At 40.2% G+C, this 12915-nt stretch overlaps 1 protein-coding gene across 2 annotated transcripts in view; it reads left to right on the top strand.

The window, feature by feature from the left end:
- Positions 1–12915, top strand: part of XPO5 (exportin 5) — a 55527-nt gene that overhangs the window by 4811 nt on the left and 37801 nt on the right. The window contains exons 6-8 of one of the 2 annotated variants that reach the window (XM_090282481.1): positions 10054–10080; positions 10478–10663; positions 11815–11891. In XM_090282481.1, the coding sequence (XP_090138607.1) occupies positions 10054–10080; positions 10478–10663; positions 11815–11891 (290 nt within the window). The remainder of the gene's footprint in view (positions 1–10053; positions 10081–10477; positions 10664–11814; positions 11892–12915) is intronic. The other variant, XM_090282482.1, reaches the window with a different exon arrangement.

Raw genomic sequence — 12915 nt, 5'->3', positions numbered from 1 at the left:
TAGTCCTCACCAAGGGGTGATTTAGCCCCTGCAGATTGTCACAAGTAGGGATTCCTACTAGCATCTAGTGGGTAGAGGCCAGGGATGCTGCTAAACATTCTATAATACACAGTTCCCACAATAAGGAATCGTGCAACTCAAAGTGTCAGAAGTGCTGAATCGAAAATCCTGATCTAGAATTTTCATATATACTTATTTCACAAAATAGGATTAATTAAAATAAGTTATCCTTATGCCCCTGGCAGCTTCATGAGGTCTATTTTCAGAGAAACACTAATGGGAAAAGGTGCTATGAGCTCTTTTGGTGGGGAGGGACTCACAATGAATACATAATATATATTGATACCATATACAGGGTGGGACAAAAGTAGGTTTACAATTGTAAGTATGTGAAACAGGGTTTACTCTTGTATTATTTATTAATTATTGTATTTTTCGTTCTGAAATGTAAAGCTCTTTTATTTTTAATTTATTGATTTTCAGAGAGGGAGGGAGGGAGAGAGAGAAACACTGATTTGTTGTTTCACTTATTTATGCATTCATTGGTTGCTTCTTGTATGTGCCCTGACCAGAGATCAAACCCACAATCTTAGCCTATCCGGACAATGCTCTAACCAAATGAGCAACCCATCCAGGGCATAAAGGTCTTTTTAATTAAAGTATAAGTGACATACAATATTGTGTTAGTCTCAGGTGAATACCATAGTGATATTTCACACTTACATACCTTCCAAAGGGGTCACCACAAAAAGTCCACTATCTGTCACCATACATTTATTGTGATATTATTGACTGTATTCCCTCTGCTGTGCTTTACATCCTTGTGACTTATTTGTGACTATAAATTCATACCTTTTAATCCCTTCACCTTTTTTGCCCATACCCCAACCACCCAACCCTCTGGCAACTGTCAATTTTTCTCTATCTATGAGTCTTTATTTTGTTCATCTGTTTAGTTTTTTAGATTCCACACATAAGTGAAATCATACAGTATTTCTTTTTCTTTGACTTATTTCACTCAGCATAATATCCTCTAGGTCTATCCATGCTGTCACAGGTGGCAAGATTACTCATGGCTGAGTAATATTCCTGTGTGTGTGTGTGTGTGTGTGTGTGTGTGTGTGTGAATATACGTACAGCCACTTCTTTATTCATCCACATATTGATGAACACCTAGGTTGCTTTCATACAATATTTTGGCTATTACAAATAACTCTGCAGTGAACATAAAGGGCGCATATATCTTTTAGAATTAGTGTTTCATTTTCTTCAGATCAGTGTACAGAAGTCGATTTGCTGGGTCCTTCTTTGTCTCTTGTTATAGCGATTGTTTTAAACTCTGTTTTGTCTGAAATAAGTATTGCTATCCCAGCTTCTTTTCTTTTATTTACTTATATATTTTTTTCATTTTCATGAAATGCCTTTTCCATCCCTTTACTTTTTTTTTTTTTTTTTTGGTTTTTCAATTACAGTTGTCCCCTTTTCTCCCAATTTCTCTCCCCCACCCAACCCACCTCCTCTCCCGCAATCATATCCCTCCCCATTGTCCATGTCCATGAGTCATTTATACCGGTTCTTTGACTAAACCCTTCCCTTACTTATCCCCCTTCTCTCCCTCCCCCCTATCCCCTATTAACTGCTATTCTGCTCTTTGTTCTATTTAGTTCTTTTGTTTGTGTTGTTCTTTAGTTTCCTGTATTAGGTGATATCATATGGTATTTTTCTTTCTTTGCCTGGCTTATTTCACTAAGCAAAATTCTTTCTAGTTCCATCCATGTTGTTGCAAATGGCAGGAGTTCCTTCTTTCTTTCTGCTACATAGTATTCCATTTTGTAAATGTACAACAGTTTTTTGATCCACTCATCTACAGATGGGCACTTAGGTTGTTTCCAGCACTTAGCTATTGTAAACAGTGCTGCAATGAACATAGGGGTACATAAGTTCTTTTGAATTGGTGTTTTAAGATTCTTCGGGTATAATCCTAGTAGTGGAGTCGCTGGTTCAAAAGGCAGTTCCATTTTTAATCTTTTGAGGTAATTTCATACTGTTTTCCACAGTGGCTGCACCAGTCTGCATTCCCACCAACAGTGCAGTAGGGTTCCCGTTTCTCCACATCCTCGCCAGCACTTGTTGTTTGTTGATTTGTTGATGATGGCCATTCTGACTGGTGTAAAATGGTATCTCATTGTGGTTTTTATTTGCATCTCCCTGATGGCTAATGATGTTGAGCATTTTTCCATGTGTCTATGGACCTTCTGTATGTCCTCTTCGGAGAAGTGTTTGTTCAGGTCCTTTGCCCATTTTTTAATTGGGTCATCCCTTTACTTTTAATCTGTGTGTGTTTTTCAGTCTGGAGTCTCATATATATGTAAAGGTCTTTTTTTTTGACCCAATCATCCTTTTTTTCCAGTTTACATTTAAAGTAATTATTGATAAATATGTACTTATTGCCATTTTCATTGTTTTCATACTAGATTTATAAGTGGTTGGTCTATATTATATGTTTGCCTTAACTAGTGAGGTTATTTTCTTTTATATATTTTCTTATTTCTAGGTTTGACCTTTTTTTCCACTTAAAGAATTCCTTTAACATTTCTTTTTTTTTCCCCCAGCTTTTCTTTATTGATTATATTGTTACAATAGTTCCAATTTTCTCCCCTTTACTCCCCTCCACCCAGCATCTCCCTCCCCCAGCAATCCCCCCCCCAAGTCCATACCCATGGTTCATAAAAAATAACTATCCCTCCCTCTCAGATATTAAGACCCTTTGTAATCTTGTAAAGGACAATGGGCGAAGGTCTCAAGCTCCTCTAGCTGCTTCAAGCTGGACATGGTCTTCGTCCTACCTACCCTTGGGTCCAGAAATCCCTATTAATAGTGGGGGTGTGGGGGGGAGGCCTTTAACATTTCTTATAATGCCAGTTTAGTGATGATGAACTCCTTTAGCTTTTGCTTGTCTGGGAAAATCTTGATCTCTCCTTTAATTCTGAATGATTACCTTGCTCGGTAGAGTATTCTTGGTTGTAGGTTTTCCCCTCTCATTATGTTGAATATATTGTACCACTTCTTTCTGGCCTGCAAAGTTTCTGTTGAAAAGTCAGTTGATTATCTTACGGGCATTTCTTTGTATATGACTAGTTTTTTTCTCTTTCTGCTTTTAAGATTCTCTCTTTAACATTTTTTAAAGATTTTATTTATTTTTAGAGAGAGAGAAAGGGAGGGAGAAAGAAAGGGAGAGAAACATTGATGTGCAAGGGAAATATCGATTGGTTGCCTCTCGCACACCTGCAACCCAGGCATGTGCCCTGACCAGGAATCAAACGAGTGGCCTCTTGGTTTGTGGGACAAGGCCCAGCCCACTGAGCCACACCAGTCAGGGATTTATCTTTAACTTCTAACAATTATAATGTGTCTGGGTGTGGGTCTCTTCTGGTTCATCTTGTTTGGGAGTCTCTGTACTTTCTGGACTTGGATGTCTGTTTCCCTCACCAGGCCGGAAAATTTTTTAGCCATTATTTCTTCAAATTTTCCATCCCTTTCTCTCTCTCTTCTTCTGGGAACTCTATGATTCAAATGTATGCTTGATGTTGTTCCAAAGGACTCTTATGCTATCTTCATTCTTTTTATTTATTTTTTTCTTTTTGATCTTCCAGTTGGGTGATTTCCACTGTCCTGTCTTCCAGATTGCTGATCCATTCTTCTCTATCACTTGATCTGCTGTTGATTTCCTCCAGTGTATTATTTTTTGTTTCAGTTGTTACAATCTTCAGTTTTGACAGGTCCTTTTTTTATTATTTTTGTCTCTTTGTTGAAGTTCTTACTGAATTTATCCACTTATTTGCAGAGTTGATTGAGCGTGTTTATGACTATTACTTTGAACTCCTTATCTAGTAGACAGCTTACCTCAGTTTCATTTAGTTCTTTTCCTGGGGTATGTCCTCTTCTTTTGTTTGGAAGATATTTTTCTTTTCTTCACCTCATTTTGCCTCCATCTATTAGGTAATTCAGCTAAATCTCTTGGTCTTGAAAAAGTGGCCTTATTTGGAGGGTATCCTGTGGGGCCCATTAGTGGAATTCCCCCTTGTCACCAGAGCCAGGTGCTCCAGAGGAGTTCCTTGGGTGGATTGATATGGCTTCCTGTTGTTGCTGGGCCACAACTTCTATGGATACACTGGCAGATGAGGCTGGTCCCTGGCCCACTGGCTAAGAGGCCTGGCCACACTGTTGCGGGCTCACTGGTGTGCAAAAGCAAGCCTTCGGTGTGGCTGGCTCCAAGGCCCAGCCATGCTGTTGCAGACACACTGCTGTGTGCTGGTGCCAGCTGAAGCCTCCCCTCCCACTGGGGGTGGCAGGGCAGGAGCACTTTGGCGGGGTGCAAGCCTGAATGAGTCCTCAGGGAAACGCCAGGGTGGGGTGAACAGTGTTAGCAAGGTTAATGGAGAGTGTCAGAAATGGTGCCTGCCAGTGTCAGATCATCTAGGTTAAAGAAGAAGTTGGGGAATGGTGCCTGTCAACACATCTGACTGAGAAGAAAGTTCCAACAGACCCCTGTCCCTCCAGCACATACCCTAAAATTAGTCAGTGTATCACATTCACATGTGACCTAGATGTTTTTCAAACTGCTGCCTCTGTGCCAGGGCTCAAAAAGAGCACAACCAGGTTTCCTATAGCCCTGTGGCTTTCCCAGATGTAAACCCCACTGGGGCCTCGTCTTCCTGATGCGGGTTCCCCAGGTTAGGACTCAGACCCCTTGCTCTTTGGAGATGATTTCCACAGCTGTGATATTCCCCTGACTTGTGAGTCACTGCATACGGAGTTGGGAGTAGGGTAGGTTCTGACTAGACTTAGTCTCTACTCCTCCTACCTCTTTCAGTGTGCCATTTTCTTTATATATGTAGTTGTAGAAAATATGTTCTGCTAGTCTTAGAGTCATTCTCAGAGATAGATGTTCTATGAGTAGTTGCAATTTTAACATCAAGAGGAGTAGGAGGATCTTCCTACTCCGCCATCTTGAACTTGAAGCCAGGACCCTTGCTCTTGAATGCCAGTGTAGCTTCTCTATGAGATGTTGTTCTTCGTGGTTGGTGCACTGCCCCCACAATAAACGTGTCTCCGGATGAGATTGCCAAGTCTATTAATTATTGTATTACTTTCCATACAAACAATGGTATACCTACTTTTACCACACCCTGTACTTGTTTACACTTTCTATGTTATTTAATCCTCAAACAACCCTAAGAGTCAGAAAGTATTGTCTCCATTTTGCAGATGAGGAAAACCAAAGCTCAGAGGGTAATTGTTAAAGACCCTCTAATAAATGGTTTGGGTAGAATTCAAGCCCCATTCTTTTTACTAGAATGGACTTTTTCCCCTGAAATGTCTCCCTGAGATTTTTCAAAAGAAAATACTTGCATTTAAAAACTTACATCAGCACACTCTCCTTCCTGGGAGCATGCCCATGTCTTTCTTCCGTCTCCGGCATGCATCTCCTAAACTAACAGCCCAATGAGACGCGCAACCCTGGGAGCAGTGGGCAACGCAGCTTGTCCCGGGTTTCGCCCCTGAGCCTGTGTCCAAGGCCCCTTTTCTCTGACTTCCCACGGAGCCAAAGCAGCCCTGTCCAGGCTCATTTCTTTCCTATAACATTTCTAGAGAGCCAAAGCAGCCCTGCCTAGGCCCTCTCCTGTTGCTTCTCTTATCCTAAGCCCTTCCTTGTTTCACTGTCCCCAGCTTTAATAAAAATACTCCCCAAATCACCTGGACTCATATTGTGAAATCTTTCCTACACGAAGTCAAGAACCCACACACCATACACGCTGTCCCAGGGAAGACCTGCTCTGGGCCTGGTTCCTGTCTGGTAACAGTTGGATGGATTTCACAGACCTGGAGCCTGTGCACAGAATGTTAGTCTGCAGTTCCCAGTGTCCGGACCTCCAGCCCTCCTGAGGGAGTGAGGGAATCTCTCCATCTCTGAACTTCTTTAATATGAACCAATAAGACTGACCTGATCGTTTAATAAAAGAAGAGAAAGTTTCAGTACTTTCACAATCTTTGCCAACAGCTAAGCCTGATTGTATTTGGGGATGCCAATCAAATGGGATTGATTATTTCATTCAAGAAGAAAAACAATTGATTGTCTAAAATAAAGTAAGTAATCTCAAATTTTCTTTCTTAAAAAAATAACATGTGTTGAGGGTGAAGGACATATTTTTTTTATGTTCCCCTGGGAAATTTAATACCTAGGAGAAGGAGAACAAATTATGAATACTTAGTTGCTCTAGAAATCTAACCAGTGTGCCAGAATGGGGCTGATTGGTGACAATCTGACACAAGTTAGAAACACCTACTGTTGTGTTTTTCTTTAGCCTCAGTTTTAGTTTCCTTCACCTGTTAAACTGGGCTACCACTTGTGCCTAGGACCAGAGCACACCAAGAGCCATCTCTTTCACCTTGAACTTCTCAGTTTGCTTGTAGTTGCTTCTCTTCTTCTATCCCTTCACCTCCCCAATTGGAGAGTAGATTGAATGGTAAACACTGATGGGATGAGTAGGCTCACTTTCCCTATCCCAAAATCTGGCTCCTACACTGGTCCCAGGGGTGCAGAGTACTCAAACAGGAATGAAGGATTTGTAGGAGTGGAGAATAGAGGCTGGACTTGGCTCTTGTCACTTGGATCCCTTTTTGTCCTTGGGCAGCATTACTAGATGGTGATGAGAGGGTTCTACTCATCTCTGCTCCGTTTACACATCTATGTGATCGCTATTAATAATGAAGGCTTAATATTTATGAAAAAAAAATTATTCTCACTTGAGGACATGATTGATTTTAGAGAGAGGGGAAGGGAGGGAGAAAGAGAGTGAAACATTGATCTGTTGTCTCTTGTTCATGCCCCAACTGGGGACCAAACAGCAACCCAGGCATGTTCCCTGATCGGGAATTGAACTGGCGACTTTTGGTTCGCAGGACAATGCCCAACCAACTGAGCCACACTGGCCAGGGTGAAAAAAATTAGTTTTGATAGCTGAGAAGAGGAATTGGAAAGCAAGTCTTCTGTTAACCTTTCTTTTTTTTTTAGGTATATTTTATTGATTATGCTGTTACAGTTGTCCCAGTTTTCTCTTTTGCCCCCCTCCATCCAGTATCCCCTTCCCTCCAGCAATCCCCCCCACTTAGTTCATGTCCATGGGTCGTGCATGTAAGTTCTTTGGTTTATCCATTTCCTTTACTATTCTTGACATCCCCCTGTCTATTTTGTACCTACCAGTTATACTTCTTAATCCCTGCCATTTCCCCATTTCTCCTGCTTCCCCCTCCAAGCTGATAACCCTCCAAATGATCCCAATACCTATGGTTCTGTTCCTATTCTGGTTGTTTGCCTGTGAGTTTGTTGTCATTTTAATGTCCATAGTTTTGATCTCCTTTTTCTTAAATAAGTCCCTTTACCATTTCATATTATAAGGGCTTGCTGATAATGAATTCCTTTAACTTTACCTTGTCTGGAAAGCATTTTATCTGCCCTTCCATTCTAAATGATAGCTTTTCTAAATAGTGTGATCTGGGTGGTAGGTCCTTGCTTTTCATCACTTTGAATACTTTTTTATAAATTATTTATTTGTTTATTTGTTTATTTATTTTTAGAGACAGAGGAAAGGAGAAAGAGAGGGAGAGAAACATCACTGTGTGGTTGCCTCTCACTCGCGCCCCCAACTGGGGACCTGATGTGCAACCTAGTTATGTGCCCTGACTGGGAATCAAACCAGCGACACTTGGTTCACAGGCCGATGCTCAATCCACTGAGCCACACCAGCCAGGGTTTTGAATACTTCTTGACAGCTCCTTCTTTCCTGCAGTTTCTTTTGAGAAATCAGATGGTAGACTTATGAGAACTCCTTTGTAGGTAACTCTTCTCTTGCTGCTTTTAAGGTTCTCTCTTTCTCTTTAACCTTTGGCATTTTAATTGTGATGTGTCTCGGTGTGGTCCTCTTTGGGTCCAACTTGTTTGGGACTCTTTGTGCTTCCTGGTCTTGTATGTCTATTTCCTTTGCCAAATTATGGAAGTTTTCTTTCATTATTTTTTCAAATAAGTGGTCAGTTTCTTGCTCTTCCTCTTCTCCCTCTAGCAACTCTATGATTCAGATGTTGGTACGTTTAAAGTTATCCCAGAGGTTTCTAAGCCTCTCCTCATTTTTTTCAATTCTTGTTTCTTCTTTTTGTTTTGGTTGAATGTTTATTTCTTCCTTTTATTCCAAATTGTTGATTTGAATTCCAGCTTCCTTCCCTTCACTGTTGGTTCCCTGTATATTTTTCTTTATTTCACTTTATGCAACCTTCATTTCTTTTCTTTATTTTATTTGCTGTACTCTGAGTTCTCTGAGCATCCTTATCACCAGTATTTTGAACTCTACATCTGATAGGTTGGCTTTCTCTGTTTTGTTTAGTTCTTTTTCTGGGGTTTTGTTCTGTTCTTTCATGTGAGCCATATTTCTTTGTTTCCTCAATTTGGCAGCCTTGCTGTGTTTGTTTCTGTGTATTAGGTAGAGCTGCTTTGACTCCCTGTCTTTAGTAGAGTGGCTGTGTAGCAAAGGCACCTTTAAATTGTGTGGTGCGGAGCCTTAGGTAATTGCCAGGGCAGGGCTACCTGCTTCACCGCTTTGTGACTATGTGTGATGGGGGCTCAGAGAAGGGACAGTGCCGCTGCCTGGCTTCTGGCTATTTGCCTGGCTCTTACCCCATTTCCAGTCATTTCACCATCTTCCCGTATGCAGTTGGAGCCCTACCAGTTGCTCTCCTGGCATTTGTGTCATTCTAAGATCACGTGGGCCCTGCCCTTTAAGCAGCAAAAATCTAGCAGTTTCTTCCACCAACCCTACCCCCACTGGTTTTTACAGTCAGAGGTAATGGGGGTTTATCTTCCTGGTACTGGAACCCTGGGCTGTGTGATCTGGCCTGGGGCTGGGATCACTCGCTCCCAAGGTATCCCTCTGATTTTTATCCACCACACATGAATGTGGGACCATCTATTTCGCTGCTGCCCCCACTGCTTATCCGGGTCACACTGCCTCTTAGCCCAGTCTTTGTGACTCTGCCCCTCCTACCCGTCTGGATGAATGTGGCTTCTTTATATCCTTGCATGTCAGACTTCCATATAGCTCGATTTTCTGAAAGTTCTGGTTGTTACTTGTTTTTGAGATCTGGTTGTAATTCTTTCTGTGGTTGCATGAGGAGGCGAAGTGTGTCTGCCTATGCCTCCATCATGACCAGAAGTCCATCCTTTATGATGTTAATGGTGATAAGTTTTCAGGTACTTCAGAAGTTGTTATTCCTGCTTGTATTATTTTTCCTTTAACAGTCCTCAGGAGTTACTCTTAATTTTAATTTCAAAAGTTCCTCAGGAGAGTATTAATTTTATACAGTTGTAAGTTATAAGCATTATGTAATATTTTTACAGAATTTGAAATATAAGGGTAAAAATTAGTTATAATTGTACTGTTACTGAACAGATTTATTTTGGTCTGTTTAGCATCTACTATTTTTGTATACATGTTTTTCCTATATGTCCATTCATACATGGTCATAAATTGTATTGATTTAATCTTGTTTCCTGCTTTTTTCCATCTACATTACATCATTTCAATGTACTTTTGCCATTTATAATTTGTCTTTATTTTAATTTGGAAAACATGCTAATACTTTGATTTAAACTGTATTTGTTTCATCACCAGCAATGTCGAGCCTTATTTATTGTTCATCTTTTAGTTGTATTTCTTTGTAAGTTGTGTGCTTTGAAACTTGTCTTTGCAGATCTGAATGTTCTAACAAATTTGTGTAACTTCTTTAAATATTAACTTTTTGTCATATTGCTAAAATTAAAATAACGTGTTCTTAGGGGAAATGTCAGTTATGTGTCCTTGGTAAAGGTGTATTCTTTCCAAGACTGAAACTTGAGTCTATATTTGAGAATCTATTTGAGAGCCTTGATTATGGGAATGGAAAGTTATTACATAGCCTTTTACTCATTAAAAACATTGGATCCTTATACTTCTTTTCTTTCAGAAGACAGATAATTCTCAGGAGCCAAAGGTAAGAGCTCTTTGTGGAGTTGGAAGGAGACTTCTTTGAGGCTTTCAGGTACAGGATGTATCCATCTAGTGGAGGGTGACCTTAGCCTTGGTTTATTTGATCTCTGAGCTAAGGTGGAAGAGAGTTAAAATTACAATATTTGAGATTTCTTGAAGGACATTTAATGGGCTTATATTAGCATGGTTTTACTGATTTGTCGAGTATGCCAGTGTTTGAGAAATGAATGTGTTCATCAGGAAAAAACTTTTGAATTTACTAGTGACTGTTACATGAGTCGTTTTTTAAAAAATCATTTTCTTTTTAGAATTAGAAAATAGAAGGAGCTCAGGTATAAGCACTGCTTCCATGTCTGTTATTGAGAACTTGATGGTTAAAAAGTTATTTCTCTTTTATCCAGGCTCAAGCAAACTGTCGAGTAGGAGTGGCAGCACTGAATACTCTAGCAGGCTACATTGACTGGGTATCCATGAGTCACATTACCACTGAAAACTGTAAACTCCTGGAGGTGCTGTGCCTGCTTCTGAATGAACAGGAACTTCAGCTGGGAGCAGCTGAATGTCTTCTCATTGCAGTCAGCAGAAAAGTAGGTTACCACTTCAAACTGACTTTTACCCTTGAAGCCTCTGAGGGATGTGTGTGTGTTTAATTGTGTGTTGTAGCTGAAAAACATTTAAAGGTTTTGTTTTGCTTTTTTACTTGACACCAACTACCTACCTGCCTTCGGCCTTTTGGATAACAGTTTGCCTATATTCTAGGCATTTTTAAAATATATATTATTTAATTTCTAGAGAGGGGAAGGGAGGGAGAAAGAAAGGGGGAGAAACATCGATGGGCGAGAGATACATCGATCGGTTGCCTCTCACATGCCCCCAACTGGAGACCTGGCCTGCAACCCAGGCATGTGCCCTGACTGGGAATTGAACCAGTGACCTTTTGGTTCACAGGCCGGCACTCAATCCACTGAGCTACACCAGCCAGGGCTCTAGGCATTTATTGGCAGAATATGCAGAGGTTTTAGGACTAGCTGGTTCTTGAAACAGATGTGAACCTTGGCCCATCACACTTAAGAGATAAAAGTATGTTTCTCTCCCTCTCTTTTTCCTTTCCCCTCTCTCTAAATATAAAAATAAACAAACAAACAAATAAGTAAGTAAATAAATTATTTTTTAAAAAGAGAGAGATAAAAGTAATATTAAAGTATAAAACTCAATGTTTATTTCAGAGAATCTTAGATGGTGGCTACTAACAAATGGGACCATGACTCTTCCCCATAGGAATGCTATCTTCAAATGTAACTTACTTTGCTTACATATCATATTTAAAAATACAAGTTTTATCCAGGTTAGGTTTTAAAAAACTGTTTAAAAGATTTTATTTACTTACTTTTTAGAGAGAGGGGAAGGGAGGAAGAAAGGGAGAGAAACATCGCTGTCGACTGGTTGCATCTCACACACCCTCCACTGGGGCCCGCAACCCAGCCATGTGCCCTGACTGGGAATCAAACTGGCGACCTTTTGGTTCACAGACCAACATTCAGTCCACTGAGCCACACCAGCTTAGGCTTGAGATTAGGTTTGAAAAACTGGCTTTGCTCTAGTGTCAGTCAGCCTGGGGACTACATGAGAAATTATGAAGTCAGTATATTTGATTATATAGGTAAGGAAATGTTAGTAATTGGAGGCTTTTAATAATATAGCTTTTGTACTACCTATATTTCCCTAAAATTGGGTCTAGGGCAAGTTGGAAGACCGGAAGCCCTTAATGGTCTTATTTGGAGATGTGGCCATGCATTATATTCTCTCTGCTGCACAGTGAGTATCTACTTTTCTATGTTTTTTCTAATTTCTTTGTTATTCTTATATCATACTTAGATTATATCTGAAGTTCCTATCTGAATGCTGGCAGTCAATTGACAGTGTTTCTGATACAGTCTTAAAGGGACCATTGAATCTTTTTGAAGACCTTAATTTGGAAACAAATTGTGGCCACTGACTCAGCACCCATTCACATTCACAATTTTCCCGATTTTCTCTAGACAGCTCATCTCCATGATTCTCTTGGATGATCCCTAAGCCTCCTAGTCACCTTGGTGACTATACCTGAGACTTAGATCTGAATGCAAGTCTGTCTCAGGGCCTGCCTTGATTATAGAACTTCAGACACACCTCCCTGATTTCCTTATCAAAATAATGCCTGAAGTACTGAGGCTTTTGGAAACAGCAGGAACAGCATGTTCAATGAGAAATGTGTGCATAAAACCTATAAACATATTCAGTGTCCTAAAATAATAGCTTCTGCTTTTCTTCCATAGCTCTGGAAAATATTAAAGCATTTCCTGATACTGTGTTTCTTACCAGGGAGTCATGTAGAACCATGTCTTACAAATAGTTGAATCTGTTGTAACATCTTCTTTTCAATATTTTTAACTGATTCTTGGTCCAAAGGACAAGGGAAAAGATGGGAGATTCCTGTTCATTACTTAAAATCTCTTACTGTCTATTCTAATATAGCAAACTACAGCTCCATTTTTAAGGGGTCCTGTTAATTAAATGAGTGATATGTCTTTGAGTAGCCACTGTAGTTACTGTCTCCAAGACCCATTAGTTATATAGAGGCCATGGTATTCTCCCTGAGATATCCTATCTCCATTTGTGCTACTGATACTGGTTAGCAAAGCTATGATTCAAACCCAAGCAATCAGATACTGAAGCCTGCACTGGAAACCGTAATACTGTACTGGCCTTAAATATTACTAGATCCTAGGTCTTGTCTCAAGGCCCCAGCTTTTTACATTATAGTCTACCTTCAGAACATAGCTAATATGGCTGCTGTCCA

This window comes from Furipterus horrens, unplaced genomic scaffold, assembly GCF_987537825.1.
Source record: "Furipterus horrens unplaced genomic scaffold, mFurHor1.1.pri manual_scaffold_6, whole genome shotgun sequence".
Lineage (NCBI taxonomy): Eukaryota > Metazoa > Chordata > Mammalia > Chiroptera > Furipteridae > Furipterus > Furipterus horrens.
The sequence above is the reverse complement of the archived record's forward strand: the minus strand, read 5'-3'. Positions and strand labels throughout refer to the sequence as shown.